Below are 15778 nucleotides of genomic sequence, written 5' to 3' on the forward strand. Positions count from 1 at the left end.
CGGTGCAGCGCACTTGTCGGCGCCAGCCCTCCACGCAGGCGCAGCCAGATCCCACGCGTCTGAGCAACAAAGGGGCTGCGGTACGCAGGCGCGCTCTGGCTGCTGGGTAGGAGCCTGCAGAGGTCCGGTAGTGAGCATTTGTCACCTAGCTTTGTGGTAGAACCCGCTGCGCTGCAGGAAAGCTCCACACTGAGGCGAGAGCTTGGAAACCTGCCAGTGCCTTCTCCATCACTCAGGCAGAAAAGGCTATTCAAAGATAGCCTGAATTCAGGAAGACCTGACATAATTAGAAAATCCGCATCAAGAAAGGAGAGATTCCAGGGCACATCTTAGCTGGTGCTCTAGGAAGTGCAAAGAACTGTTAGCAATGGAGGAGTTAAAGCTTGCTAAAACAAATTATAAACCCATCCATTTGTCTAGCCAAGATACAGTCTTCCCTATTGTTACACATAACCATAAGAGGTACTAGTTTATCAGTCGAATATTTGAGGGGCAGACTCCTTTCTCATTTCACTGAGAAATGAGATCCCACGCCTTGTACAGGAAAGGCAGGCAAGAAATATTTGTTGACTTGCAAGTCTACTTACAATAAGAAAACGTTGACAAGGTTATAGGTTATTACTTAAAAGTCTTAGATAGGAAACTCAATCCCAGAAGGCCCAACTAGTTTTCCTTTCATCCATACTTCCAGGTTTACATAAGGAAAATGTGGGACAAAGGTGGGTGGCTACATGCAGGAGGAGGGCAGTGAAGGTCAAGTTGATCACTGTCTTAAAGTCAATCATGGGTGGGGTCTTGCAGGTTCAGGGCAGGCTCTATTGCTTAAGTGGGTAGTTTCATTCCCATCAGGTTATGCTTTGCCTGCCGGATCTTTTGCCTGAGTTAAGAGATAAGCTGGAAAGAAGAACTTAATCAAGTAGAAAGTCTGAGGTCAAAATAGATAGTTGAAGTCCTCTTTCCAATGAAGATTCTAGAAAACGGTGGCCTACATTAAATTAAAAAAAAAAAGTAGCTGAAAAGGGGGCTCCTGGGTAGCTCAGTGGGTTGAGCGTTGGCACTGTTGGTTTCAGCTCAGGTTGTGATCTCAGGGTTGTGGGCTAGAGGCCTGAATTGGGTTAGGAGCTCAGCACAAGTTGGCTTGGGATTCTTCCCCCCTCCCTCTCTCCCCACCTCTGCTCCTTCCCCTGCTTGTGTGCTCTCTAAAATAAAAATTAATAAAAAAAATTTTTTTTTAAAAGTAGCTGAAAAAGACTTTTGCATCAGTTTACCACTACAGTAAGTCTATTTCTTGATCTAATATCAAAATATCCAGAGAAATGTTAAAGCCTTTATGGAAGAAAAAGAACTAAGTATAAAAATTCCCAAATATAACCACACTTTTTAAATTAAAACATTTTAAGGAAACTCATGAGTTGAAAAATATTGCCTTGTTAGGAATTAAGGAAAGTATCTGGTTAGGGCTGTCAAATTATATACTATAGATCAGCTGATGGCATGGTTCTGCTTCCCTTTACCAAAATCTCACCTGATAGCAACTTTTATCTAAATTCAGTGACTACTATTTATGATGGGAATAAACACATGTATATGATAAATATTACCTGGAAAAAAATCTATGTAACTAAGAATATTTAACCTTCAAATATAGAGGTAACTGTGGCTTAGTAGATAGAGCTCTGAACTTAGAACCCATAGATACAGCTATACGATTTACAAGCTGAGTGACTTTGAGCATATTACTTATTTTAAGCCTCTGTTTCTACATCTGTAAAATGAGGATAATAGTATCTAACCTCACAGGGGCATTCTGAGGATCTAATGAAGTAAAATGAAAGCATTAAAAGTATCCTATATAAGTAAAGCATTGTCAAAAGTTAAAATAGGGGTGCCTGGGTGGCTCAGTTGGTTAAGCAACTGCCTTCGGCTCAGGTCATGATTCTGGAGTCCCGGGATCGAGTCCCACATCGGGCTCCCTGCTCAGCGGGGGGTCTGCTTCTCCCTCTGACCCTCCCCCTCTCATGCTCTCTGTCTCCCATTCTCTCTCTCAGATAAATAAATAAAATCTTTAAAAAAAAAAAAAAAAGTTAAAATATTTTTCTCTAAAATATCACCAACAAATTTGAGAAAAGTATACATAATTGTCAAAATAAGTAACCAAGCAGGTTATTGGAGGCCCAAGAAAATTAAAACTAATGCAAGAACAGGCAAGCAATGATAATATAATAACTTTTTTTTTTTTTAATTACACCAATATGACCAGAGAAGTCGTCCAGGATGAAGGAGTCAAATTTTCAAGAGCCACCAAAGTTAATAAGGTATTATTTAAACCAAGAATGGAATTTAGTACAGTCAATTATCATAGGGAGGAAAATGTTAAAAAAGAAAGTGTATCAGAAATCACTGGCCTGTTTATTTATTTATTTTTAAGATATTATTTATTTATTTGACACAGAGAGAGACAGTGAGAGCAGGAACACAAGCACCGGGAGTGGGAGAGAGAGAAGCAGGCTTCCCGCCTGAGCAGGGAGCCCAATGTGGGGCTTGATCCCAGGACCCCGGGATCATGACCTGAGCTGAAGGCAAATGCCCAATGACTGAGCCACCCAGACTTTTTTTTTTTTTTTTAAGATTTTATTTATTTAACATAGAGCAAGCACAAGAAGGGGGAGCGGCAGAGGGAGAAGCAGGCTCCCTGCTGAGCAGAGAGCCTGACCTGGGGCTCCATCCCAGGATCCTGAGATCATGACCTGAGCTGAAGACAGACGCTTAACTGACTGAGTCACCCAGGTGCCTGGCCTGTTTCCCTGTAAAGAAAAAACTGATGTCTGCAGAGGTTAAGTACTTTGCCCAAGATGCAGAGGTTAAGTACTTTGCCCAAGACTACATAGCTAGTAGCTGATGTTATAAAAAGGTCACCAATCTCAATTCAGTTCAAGGGGTTGGTTGGAGAAGATAGTATTGATCTTCTGAAAAATAAAAGGTTAATTAATGATTCCTTAGGTTGGGGCGCCTGGGTGGCTCAGTCGGTTAAGTGTCTGCGATTGGCTCATGTCATGATCCCAGGGTCCTGGGATCGAGTCCCACATCAGGCTCCCTGCTCAGTGGGGAGCCTACTTCTCCCTCTCCCTCTGCCCCTACCCCTGCTCCTGCTTTCTCTCTCAAATAAATAAATAAAATCTTTAAAAAACAAACAAACAAAACAAAATTATTCCTGAGGTTGTCATTTAAATCCCATCTACAATTGCATTGCCCAAATCATCAGTGCTCTAGATAGCAGATGCAATTGCCTAGGAATATACATCATTGGGATCAGAGATATTTACCCAAGAGTTCTGAAGAAATTCATAAATTTTTTTTTTTTTTTAAAGATTTTATTTATTTATTTGACAGAGAGAGACACAGCGAGAGAGGGAATACAAGCAGGGGGAGTGGAAGAGGGAGAAGCAGGCCTCCCGCCGAGCAGGGAGCCCGATGCGGGGCTCGATCCCAGGACCCTGGGATCATGACCTGAGCCGAAGGCAGACGCTTAACGACTGAGCCACCCAGGCGCCCCTGAAGAAATTCATAAATTAAACTGAGATATTTTTCAGAGTAAGAAAATTTGTGCTGATTGGATTGATGGACTGCCATCAGGATTCCTAACTATGACATTGGGAATCTGAAACTAGGCTAGAGCATGGTTCAACTTTCAGTAGGGCAATTTAGCAATATGTGTCAAAATGCAAAATGTATATATCCCTTGCCCCATAAATCCAAAGTCTTAACAGTTTATTCTGCAAAGAAAAGTTCACAAGTATTAATAAAAGACATATGCATGTGGGGCGCCTGGGTGATGGGATCAAGCCCCATGTCAGGCTTTGTGCTCAGCGGAGAGTCTGCCAGTCCCTCTCCCTTGGCTCCTCCCCCCACTCATGCTCTTTCTCCCAAATAAATAAAATCTTTTAAAAAATCTAAAAAAAAAAAAAAAAAAAGACATATGTATGCATCATCATGTTCCATCATTGTTTGTAGGAGCCCTAAATTGGAAAGAACCCAAATACCAAATAATAAAAAACAGACTGTGTAAATCATATGGGAAAATGATATAGCCATTAATAAGACTTCTATTTATTGACAGGAAACATGTCTACCACATGTTGTCGAGTGAAAAAAAGTACATTACAAAACAACTGTATTCTTGTATTCTATGATTGCAATTATGTAAGATTGAATACATATCTTCATGTACATATATGCATAGAGATGCCTAGAAGGATATTCACTAAAATGTTGAAAGTGTTGGCAAAATACTGGCAAAGCAGTGGAATCTCAGGTAACTTACTCTTATCTTTAAAAAAAATTTTTTTTCTTAAGGTTTATTTATTTGAGAGAGAGTGCACGCGAATGAGGTGGAGGGAAGGGCAGAGGGAGAGGCAGAAAGTGAATCCCAAGCAGACTCCACACTGAGTGCAGAGCCCAACTTGGGGCTTGATCGCAGGACCCTGAAATCATGACCTAAGCTGAAACCAAGAGCTGCTTGACAAACTGTACCACTCAGGTGCCTCCCCCCCAAATTCTTAATAACAGATATAGTGACTACATATTAGTTTTACAAAAACAACAAAGGTATGTTCAAAAACGAAAACGTTTTAAATGGGATTATAAGCTAGGTACTCTTGCATTTATATTGAGAAAACAGCTAGTATAAAATCAAAGATAAAAATTACTGGAAATTCAAGTACATATAACTTAGTAGGAGAAAGGAAGTAATAATCAACTGTTGTAAGACAGTCCTCTAAGAGTGGAATAAAAGGGAACCATAGTATATAATTTACTCTTTAGAAATTTGTTTTATATCTATTCAAACAGAAAATTATTTTTAGGGGCGCTTGGGTGGCTCAGTCAGTTAAGCATCATCTTTGGCTCAGGTCATGATCTCAGGGTCCTGGGATGGAGCCCCACATTGGGCTCCCTGCTCAGTGGGGAGTCTGCTTCTCCCTCTCTCTCTGCCTCTCCCCCCTACTCATGCTCTCTCTCAAATAAATAAATAAATACTTGAAAAAAAGAAAGGAAGAAAGAAAAGAAAATGATTTTTAGGGGCACCTGGGTGGCTCAGTTAGTTGAGCTTCCAAGTCTTGGTTGTGGGATCAAGCTCTACATGGATCCCCAAAACGGGCTCCGCACTCAGTGGGGAATCTGCTTGAAGATTCTTTCCCTCTGCCCCTCCCGCCACGTATGCACTCTCTCTCAAATAAATAAATAAATCTTAAAAAAAAAAAAAAGACAAAAGAAAATGATTTTTTTGCTATACTTATGGGCAGGATTATTTTTAGCACGGAAAGATTTGGGAAAAATAGTTATGTTGTATTTATAATCTGATAGGATCTGAGCTCAGTTACAAAGAATAATAACTATCCTTTCTATTTATAACAGTTTGTAAAGGACTTCAATTAACACAACTTTAAGAGTTTGAACCAAGGTTATCTTTTGAGGTAGGTAAGGGAGTTATTATCCTCATTTTACAAGACCAACAAACTAAAGCTTTAGATGGTATCCAGTGTTTGGAGATGCAGTAAACTACTTCCTTAAAACACCAACCCAGTGAGCTGCTGTGCCAATTTAGGCCAATAAACATAATTCAGAATATTGAAAATTAAACATAAACTAGTAGCTGGCCTTTGTTCACAATTGTGCAGCATTCCAAAAACTGAGTGCAGTTCTATTTGCCACATCTTAGGAAAGGCACAAAATTGTAGGAGACAGAAAGGAGTGAGAAATGGCCAAAGGATTTGAGAGGTGTCATATCTGAAGCATAAACAAACAAAAATTAGATCAGGGTTAAAAGACCACAGAAAGATACAAGAGGAAAGGTACAAATCAAGTCTACAAAACTGCTACACGTCATGGTGCTTACATAGGGTTTTGCATGTACTAGACACTGTTTACCTGATTATGAAAGGTAGGACTAGAACTAACCAAAATGTATTCACCATCTCCAAAACTTGGAATTATGGGATACCTTTAAAAAGTGAATTCAAGATAAAATATCATTATCAAGAATTTATTTATATGCCCCTCTGTTAGGAGCTTTATATATACTCCTTTACTCCTCACAGACACCCTTTGTGATAAATAGTAATTATCATTACCATTTTATTATTTATTATTTAATCATTACCATTTTAGAGAAAATAATACTCAAGAATTGAGTAAATTGTTTAGGTTTCTTTTTCTTTTCTTTTTTTTAAGATTTATTTATTTATTTGAGAGAGAGGGGTGGGTGGGTGAGGGCAGTGGGAGAGAATCCTTAAGCAGACTCCCTGACTAGTGCAGAGCCCGACATGGGGCTCAATCCATCTGACCCATGAGATCATGACCTGAACTGAAACCAAGAGTCAGTTGGTTGCTCACCTGACTGAGCCATCCAGGTACTCTTGTCCAGGTTTCTTAAGCAGTAGAATCTTTTTTTTTTGGCTCCAATCTACTTTAGTACTACTTCATACAGGAGAAAATCTGGAATGAGAGATGGTTTAATATAAAGATTCAATACAGTTTAGAGAGAATCAAGATTCATAGTCTTAAAAGAAACTAAGATATTTTGGGGGTATCATGCCCAATTTTTCTTTTTTTTTAAATATTTTATTTATTTGTCAGAGAGAGAGAGAGCACACAAGCTGGGGGAGTGGCAGGCAGAGGGAGAAGCAGGCTTCCTGCTCGATCCCAGGACCCCAAGATCTTGACCTGAGCTGAAGGCAGACGCTTACCGACTGAGCCACCTAGGCACCCCAAAAACTCACCCATTCACAAGTCTTAAGACCATAGTCAAATATTCAGTTGGAGGAAATGACATGCAGTTTTCAATCTTATTTTTAAGAAAGCAGGACACAGGAAGAGTACAGCTTTGAAATCAGAGTCCTTGATTTAAATTCTGACTTTGCTACTCCCTACTATGTGACCCTGGACAAATTATTTAACCACTTCAAACTTTAATTTCTTGATCTGTAAAATACATTTATCTTGCAATGTTTTGAGGATTAGAGGCAATGTATGCAAATGCTTAGTAAAGTACCTAACAAGTGGACATTCATGAAATAGCTATTATTATTCTGTGGCATTCAGTAAAGAGTAGCTATTGTTATTTTTGTGAATCAGGCTTTCCTAGTCCCATTTTTCTAATTTTCTTTGCTTTACTGTTCCTTGGAAGTTTTTTGTTTTTCAACTAAAATACAGATTCCCTGTTTAAGTACTACAGGGAACCTAACTTTATTTATTTTTTAAAGATTTTATTTATTTGACAGAGTGAGAGAAAGTGAGAGCAGGAACACAAGTAGGGGGAGTGGGAGAGGGAGAAGCAGGCTTCCCACCGAGCAGGGAGCCCAATGCGGGACTCGATCCCAGGACCCTGGGATGACGACCCGAGCCGAAGGCAGATGCTTAACGACTGAGCCACCCAGGCACCCGGGGAACCTAACTTTAAACCAACATGTGAAGCCATTTTAAAAAATCAAAATAACATAATTTACATGAAAGAAAGATTTATCATATTAGTCCTTTAAATAATGCACTCCTTGAATAAGATATAATTTACTTCTTAAAATTCCATACAACTTTTCATAGACACAACGGACTTACCAATAGGCCAAAGGATATCCTGTGAAGTCCCTTCTGACCTAGTGATTCTTTAAAAAAAATCATTTTGATGCAAATTCCTTATCATATTCCAGGCCTCCTGAATTGGCACCTGCTCTTATGGGGCCCAGGTGTCTAGATTTTTAAAAAGTTTCCTGGGGGGTTCTTATCTATTTAATATAAATGAACTTAACAGTTCTTCAGGGGAAATAAAGAAGCAGTAGTACATTAAAAAGTTACATTGAGGGCGCCTGGGTGGCTCAGTTGGTTAAGCGACTGCCTTTGGCTCAGGACATGATCCTGGAGTCCCTGGATCGAGTCCCGCATCAGGCTCCCTGCTCAGCAGGGAGTCTGCTTCTCCCTCTGACCCTCCCCCCTCTCATGTACTCGCTCTCTCTCATTCTCTCTCTCTCAAATAAATAAAATCTTAAAAAAAAAAAAAAGTTACATTGATTGTAAAAATGCATCCTGATTCAGAAATATTAAAATATTGGTAAAATGTGCATCTTAAAAAAATCATTTTGATTCATCTGCTTATATCTCAATAAAAAAAGTAACATCTGCTAAGCAAAGGACAATTCAAATGCTGCTACAGAAGAAATATAATTTTTTTTTTTAAGATTTTATTTATTTATTTGACAGAGAGACACAGCGAGAGAGGGAACACAAGCAAGGGGAGAGGGAGAAGCAGGCTCCCTGCTGAGCAGGGAGCCCGATGTGGGGCTTGATCCCAGGACCCCGGGATCATGACCTGAGCCGAAGGCAGACGCTTAACGACTGAGGCACCCAGGCACCCCGAGATATAATTTCTTTAATAAAATCATCACTTTGGAAATTTGCTGAATAAGGTTTATATCACTAATGTGAAAGGCAGTAAGCAATACAAATTGTATAGTCCACATTTCTCTAATGCAACATTCTCTAAACCAATTTATGGATAAAAACATGAAGAAGTTCTGCAATTGTCTTTTAAGCAGGCTGTAAATACAAATAGCATAAAAATTTTGTATTTAAAAACTACAGAAATTCAAATTAGGGTGGCTTCTGTAATCAAAAATAATTAAGGAGGGGCGCCTGGGTGGCTCAGTTGTTGGGCGTCTGCCTTCAGCTCAGGTCATGATCCCAGGGTCCTGGGATCGAGCCCCGCATCGGTCTCCCTGCTCTTTGGGAAGCCTGCCTCTCCCTCTCCCGCTCCCCCTGCTTGTGTTCCCTCTCTCGCTATGTCTCTCTCTGTCAAATAAATAAATAAAATCTTAAAAAAAAAATAAGGAAAATCACTCACTAATTTAAGCAGGAATGTAAAATTTTTTCACATAAGAATGACATCAAAAAAGAAACAAAAAAAAGACACAAGTTTGCTCTTTTGATACCTTATTTGTTCTTACAAACTACTTTGTTACAGTTCCTTTAACCTACAAGTTTACACACCCTGTTATTCAAGGCTATTAAAAAACAAAACAAGGGTGCCTGGGTGGCTCAGTCGATTAAGCATCTGACTCTTGGTTTCAGCTCAGGTCAGGATCTCAGGGTCATGAGATCAAGCCCCATGTCTGGTGTCATTCTCAGTGGGGAGTCTGCTTCTCTCCCTCTCTGGCTCCCTCTGCCCCTCCTCCTACTCTCTTGCTGCCTAAAATAAATAAATCTTTAAAAAAAAACAACTAGTAGTACATGTCCTACAGAGCAATCTAGCTGTATTTTCCAAATGCCGTGCACTACTTAATAAAACCAGCCAATGGGGAGTGGGCCTACTCCTCGCCTTTAAATAAAGACCAAGAATTATTCACTCTCAAAAAAAAAAATAAATAAAAAAAAATAAAAAAATAAAAAAAAAATAAATAAAACCAGCCAAAAACCATGCTTAGTATAAAAGCAATTGTGATTGTTAAAACTGATATACAAGGAATGAAAAATTAATAGGATTAAAAATAAGGATGAGATGCAAGAAGAATGTAAGTTAATTTCCAGAGTTGGAGTCCCATGTTGGGTGTAGAGATTACTTAAGAAAAAGGGTAAAAAAAAGTTTTAGTTCAGATAGCATTCATGTAAAAAATGAAATAAAATAAAAATAAAAAAATAAAAAATAAAATATGACATCTCATCAGTTCAGGACTAAAATAGTAAGAACAAAACAGCCTAACTCAGGTACCAGAATTGTGAGCCAAACAATAGGGCTTTTTTTGCAATTAAGTCCTCATACCATTACCTACTGGATCATCTTATTTTGAAGATAATTTCAGAAGTGGCATCCTAAGGAAAATCCCAGCTAAAACATCGTTTGAACCAAAACAAAGTTTTGGCTCAACATGATTATGTAACATTCAGTTATGATAGAAACATATTTTATTATGGACAGTGAAACAGGAACAAAAGAAAATAGAGGTATCAACCAGGTATTTGATGTCCTTTTCTAGAAGAACCAATGTTTATTAGCAAGCTGTAGGCCCATTTACAATAAATATCAATAGTATCATGAAATAGTGGAACAGTTACTGTCCCAATACTGAACTCCTGTAACCAAAGCACATTTTGAATTCAAGAAAACACAGCATACATGTACCAACACCAAAACCAAAACCACCCCCCTTCCCAAACACACCAAAACCAAACACCAGCTTTAAGATCGAATTGGTTGTAAAACACTTATTGTGTTACTGCTTTCAGAACTCCACGGAGCACCTTGTAACTCATTAACTGCACGTTTTCCTTAGGAGGGAAACAAGGTCCTCTCTCAGTCACATATGCATAAGGAAATCTCAAAACCCAGAGGCCATCTGGTGGGAGAGTGATTTCTTGTTTTTCTGGGTAGAATACTGGACACGGTGGTGGGCCTGGTTGAACCTAAAAAATAAAGGTAATGTACTTAATGTACTTATTTTTACATTTTTCAATGAGATAAATGCCTAAACAAATAATAGGTTCAAAGACCATATAAGATTAAGGAGGTAATGGGTACACTCGTAACTCTAATCATATTCAATATTATATTACTTAGTCTCAAATATTATCCTACTTTTCTACAGATTTTTAACTTCAAGTTCTGCCTTTGAACTATACAATGTGAATTGATAGTGTGAACTGATTAACACGCTCATGATTTATTTTTCAAGAACTAGAATATTAGGTAAAAAAGGTATTTAAAATCTAGAACTGTTTAATGAAATAATTAATATTATCCCGTACTTTAAAAAAAATCAAAACAAACATCAGCATTTTTTGTTTGAAGATGGAAAAGGTCTTATTTCTTACCTGGGGCATTAGTATTATCTGCAAAGGAGCATCAGGAACTACAACAAAAAGCCTCATAAGTTGAGCATAATGTGGTTTTAGCCCTCTACCCTGAGATGATGACAGAATATATAATGGCATATCACTATTCAAGGCTTTTAAAGCAGACTCCTTTGGCCCACTTCCCATTACTTTCATTACTTTGTCAGGTCCTGAGCACATAAACCTCCGACCTCTAGAGTCTTCATATTCAAACCCCACAAATGCTCGAGCTATGTCATCTCTCCGTCTTCCTCTTCCCATTACAACTGCACTTCTCTTTCCAGGAATAGCTTTATTTGGAGCAGGCCAAGAATTTGTGTCTAAGTCTCCTTCATCTTCGGCTCTAGTCCTGATGACAATGTCCCAAGGCATAAGATAGTTTGTTCCTGGAATGAAGCCCTGTTGGTCTAAACCTGTATGAAAATTATAAGACTTAGCAGGGCCTAGTTTAACTAATGACCAGCTGGAGAATTTGGGTAGGAGACCTTTAGGGCAATTTGAATGTAGCATGCCTGGGAGATACTCAACTGTAGATGCCTGTCTATCAACCAAGTTTGGTCTCTTCTCAGTTTTTACTTCTCCTTGACCATGAACTTCTGGATTATCTCCTCCTGCTTGTGGATCAGCTGGATAGGTACCTAAACTATCTGTGGATTGGCCTAAACTCAAAGCTAAACTCAGGCTTGTGCTCTCTCCTTGAGTCTGAGGTTCTTTTTCTTTAAGTTTATCAGCATCTGCATCTGGAGGGGCAGGAGAAGATTCATTTTTGGCAGGAGCAGGATCTGGAGTACTTGGTTCAAATACTGGGAAATTGATATGATCCAGTTTTCCACAACATTTTTCTTCCAGAAGCTATAGAGGAAGAAACAAAATAAAATTAACAACCTTGTTAACTTTTCATTTAAAATAACACACTCTGGGCGCCTGGATGGCTCAGTTAGTTAAGCAGCTGCCTTCGGCTCAGGTCATGATCCTGGGGTCCTGAGATTGAGCCCCACTTCAGGCTCCCTGATCAGTGGGGAGCCTACTTCTCCCTCTCCCTGCCCCTCACTCGTGCTCTCTTGCTATCTCTCTCTCTCAAATAAAATCTTTTAAAAAAAATAAAATAAAATAAAAATAAAATAAAATAACACACTCTTCATTCTAAAAAACAAGATAAACAATTAATGAGTAAGCAAATAAATACATATAAAAAACTTTCCCTTGTCTCTAGATCACACTCCAGTCACATTTACTTTTCTATGTACTTTGCTTCTGAAAATATGTATTTTTACTTAAATGACAATTAACAAAAAAAAGAGGGGGGAGGAAAAAGAGGAAGAAAAAACTTAGAGTCTACCTGATAAAAGTCATAGTTAGCTGCCTTGATGTCAAAGGGATCATCTCGAGGTGCTTGTTTCCTTCCACAGTTACAGGCACCAGTAGATCGAGCTCGGCTATTGTGATACAGCACAGGAGGATTTCTATCGGCCTCTGGTTTTTCTCCTGGAAAATATAACACTCACTATTAATTTCATACACACAATGCAGAATCAAATTTATTTTACATTCTATAGCATCTAACCCCCAAATTTCTCCAAACAGTACTTTGGAAATGAGAAGGAAGAAAAAGAAAAAAAAAACACCTAGCAAAAACACAAAACCTTGACTAAATGCACACAGCAGGAAAAGCAACTGAAAATACATAAAATGACATATATCTTCAATCTAAAGTCTTAGGTTTTCTAAGACAATTTTATCATCATCATGGTGACCTTATATTTCATTGTATTCTTTTTAGTTCAACAAAAACTCCAAGATAAAAATGTTAATATGAAATTTTTGAAAATTTATATTAACAGTTCTCATTTACTAATTCCCTACGGCTCATCCTTTAAATACAAGAAAATAATTAGTAGTCATAGCTGTTATTTTCTTTTTACAGCAGAAGAGAAAACTTAAATTTGATGCAACTAAATTTCTGTAGGGCTCTTTTTAAAGTATCAATACATAATGAAAGCCTTTCTTAAAACAAGAATAAAAGGGTGACTCGCTGGTTCAGTAAAGTATGTAACTCTTGATCTCAGGGTCGTGAGTTTGAGCCCCATATTGGGCAAAGAGATTACTTAAAAAAAAAAACAAAACACACAGCTCAGTTCTGATTTCAAAATGCTGAGAGAATTTTAGCTACCTGATTTAGGTAATGAGTGAAATTTATGTACACAGTGTTGATCAGTTAAACTCCTCTCCTCACAGAGCTGATGGCCATTGCTCCAAAACTTGTAGCAGTCCTCGTGTAACTGCATGGCATATTTGTGAAAGGCTGGACCCCTAGCATGTTGACTGTACACTCGAAGAGCCTGAGCAAGCTGATTCTTATGGACAGTCATTGTGTAATTATGAGGCAAATTTGACTGATAGGCACTATGGGCCATGGGCAAAGCTTTTTGGCACCGGTTTTCTGAGAATTTGGTGTCAATATCCAAAAACCCTTCCAAGACTTTAATACTGCTTAAAATCTTAGATGTTAGCTCCCCAGTGGGAGACCCCAGGTCCTCCTCTTTCCCATCAATAGCTACTTCATACAGTTTTGAAGCTGCTGAGATCCACTTCTGGTAAGTGGGAAGTTCAAAATGGGAAGGCTGTGGGTTCCTGCCCACACTGTCATCAAAACCTTTCTTGCTGAGGACTAGCTCCACATGCTGCCACAGAAATTCCCGAAGAGTGAAATCCACTAGCTGCCCTGAAGAACTGGAACTGCTGCTGTCAATGTGGAAAGAAAGCTGCTGCCGGCTATGTTGCCTCATCACCTGGTATCGCCTGGGCCCAGAAAGGGGTGCAGGCACCAGCAAAGATTCTGGGTCCTTCACAGTACAATGACTCCTAAGTTGGTCCAGCAACATGCCTACTGGGTCCTCCTCTTGGCTTCCTGGAACTATGTACACAAAAGCTTGGTTGGCAGGCACAGTAAAGAGGCAATTGATACTCTGATTAGTCAAGACACGACTCTTCCTAAAGATTCTATAGATCTGGTCCTCCAGGGCATGTTGCAGTCTCCTTTTGGGAGAATGCTTCTTGGGCTTGTCTGGATGAGCTGGGTCTTGGCTCCGAGGGGGTTCCACCTTGAGGGCTCCATTGAGTTGAAAGAGGAAAAGGAGTCTGGGTGGGCAAGGTCGGCAGTTTAGCTTCCAGTCTTTGCCAACTGGACAATCCTTAATGGCTGTTTTGAGGAGGGGCAGTACTTTCTGTCTGAGTCCATCCAGGGCTCTGAATACTCGATCATAAGTGATGTCAAAGGAACAAGTGGGATGGACCAGAAGCAGGATGTGACAGACGGAGAAAAGGTAAAGGAGACTGAGACACTGCAGCTTCTCTTGATGCTTCCAGAACTCGTGAGCTTCAGCATGAGGTAAAGAGAGGCCACCTCCAGCTTCCCCGCTCTGAAGGGCATGACAAGCCCGCAGAAGCTGCGAATTGTCACAGATGGAAGTGAGAAGAAGATAAAGAACTTTGCTCTCCTGATTGTAATAGGCCTGCAGAAGGCTGTAGTCCTGGGAGCCCGGCTCAGGTCGGTTACCGTCAGCGGCAGCTACACCTCCCCGAACCGAATCCCCCGTCCCAGCCCCAGCGTCTCCGGCTCCACCAGCCTCCCCGACGGCTCCAGCCTCGGTCCTGATTCCAGGCCCTGTATCCCCAGGATCTTGGTGGCGAAAGAGGGGAAAGACCTGTCGGTCGCAAACCGTGTTCACAAGTGAGAACTTCTCGGAATTCAGTCGCAGAGCCGTCTTGCCGAAGATTCCCACCACGCAGATCTCATCCTCTCGCCAAGGAGGCTCCGGTCCACCAGCCACGCTCCCTCCGCCCTCTGTAGGGGATCCCTCCGGACTTTCAGAGCCGGTCCAGGATGAAGCTCCCATTAGAAGCTCTCGCAAGCTGACAGGACCCGCCATGGTGCTGAGACTTCTCTAGATTCTTTCCGGTCCGCGCTGAAAACCCAACCGGCGTTCGTCCACTAGCGAAATCCCTCCTCCGCTTCTTCAGTCCCTGCTTTCCTCTCACTTTAGGTTCCGCCTCCCGCTCCTCCTAGTTTTTCGCGGTTTCCCTATTGCTACACCACAGCTTGTTTAAGGTTTGCCTTAACCGGGGACTGTAGGAATTGAGAGATCAAAAAGACAGTTGGAAACAGGTAGTTTGCAGTTCGGGGAATACAAAAACACTGCAAAAGAAGCTGGTCAAGTGACTCTTGCAAAAATAGAAAAGTGATTCAGTTTAAACTCTAGAACCTTGTTACAGAAGGCGTAGTCTGCAGGTCCAAGTGGGAGCTGGTTAGAAATGCAGAATCTCAGTCCCTAACCCAGACCCCACTGAATCAGTACATGCATTTCAACTAAATCCTAATGATTTGTACACACTTTACAGTTTGAGAACCACAGCTCTAGACATACCTGGCAAGGCAAGGTAGGTGAATGGATTTCCTTTCTTCTGTCCTATTCCTAAAGAAATTTAATTCACTCACATCCCCGGAAAAGAAAGCCAGTGGCTTTGAAAGGTTTATGGAATACAAGCTTTAAAAAATATTTTCTCATTCTCGGAAGACTATATACCAAAATGTTAAAATGTATATTGAAATGTTTAAAACGTATTAGAATTTGTTCACTTTTATTTCTTTACTCCCCCCCCCCCCCCCGCCTTTTAAAAAAGATTTTATTTATTTGACAGAGAGAGACACAGCGAGAGAGGAAACACAGCAGGGGGAGTGGGAGAGGGAGAAGCAGGCTTCCCGCAGAGCAGGGAGCCCGATGCGGGCTCGATCCCGGGGCTCCAAGATCATCACGCAAGCCGAAGGCAGATGCTTAAGGACTGAGCCACCCAGGTGCCCTCCTTTTTCTTTTTTAATAGACTTTTATTTTAAAACAGTTTTAGG

General features: G+C 40.2%; 1 protein-coding gene across 1 annotated transcript; it reads right to left on the bottom strand.

Moving 5' to 3' along the window:
* Positions 1-9999: 9999 nt before the first annotated feature.
* Positions 10000-14831, bottom strand: SMG8 (SMG8 nonsense mediated mRNA decay factor). Its single transcript, XM_036106111.2, has 4 exons — positions 13046-14831; positions 12215-12360; positions 10855-11727; positions 10000-10446 (listed from the first exon to the last, which is right to left on the bottom strand). The coding sequence occupies exons 1-4, from the start codon at positions 14802-14804 to the stop codon at positions 10249-10251; spliced, it is 2976 nt and encodes a 991-aa protein (XP_035962004.1). The 5' UTR covers positions 14805-14831; the 3' UTR covers positions 10000-10248.
* Between the last annotated feature and the right edge of the window lie 947 nt (positions 14832-15778).

Source organism: Halichoerus grypus, chromosome 2 (assembly GCF_964656455.1).
Source record: "Halichoerus grypus chromosome 2, mHalGry1.hap1.1, whole genome shotgun sequence".
In the NCBI taxonomy this organism is placed as follows: Eukaryota; Metazoa; Chordata; class Mammalia; order Carnivora; family Phocidae; genus Halichoerus; species Halichoerus grypus.

What these genes read in the sequence shown, in the direction of transcription:
- SMG8 (XM_036106111.2), bottom strand. Translation starts at nt 14,804, where the DNA reads ATGGCGGGTCCTGTCAGCTTGCGAGAGCTTCTAATGGGAGCTTCATCC. An exon ending in CTAACTATGACTTTTATCAG is followed by an intron (nt 11,728 to 12,214) that starts GTAGACTCTAAG and finishes CTTCCTCTATAG; the next exon opens with CTTCTGGAAGAAAAATGTTG. An exon ending in AGATAATACTAATGCCCCAG is followed by an intron (nt 10,447 to 10,854) that starts GTAAGAAATAAG and finishes TTTATTTTTTAG; the next exon opens with GTTCAACCAGGCCCACCACC.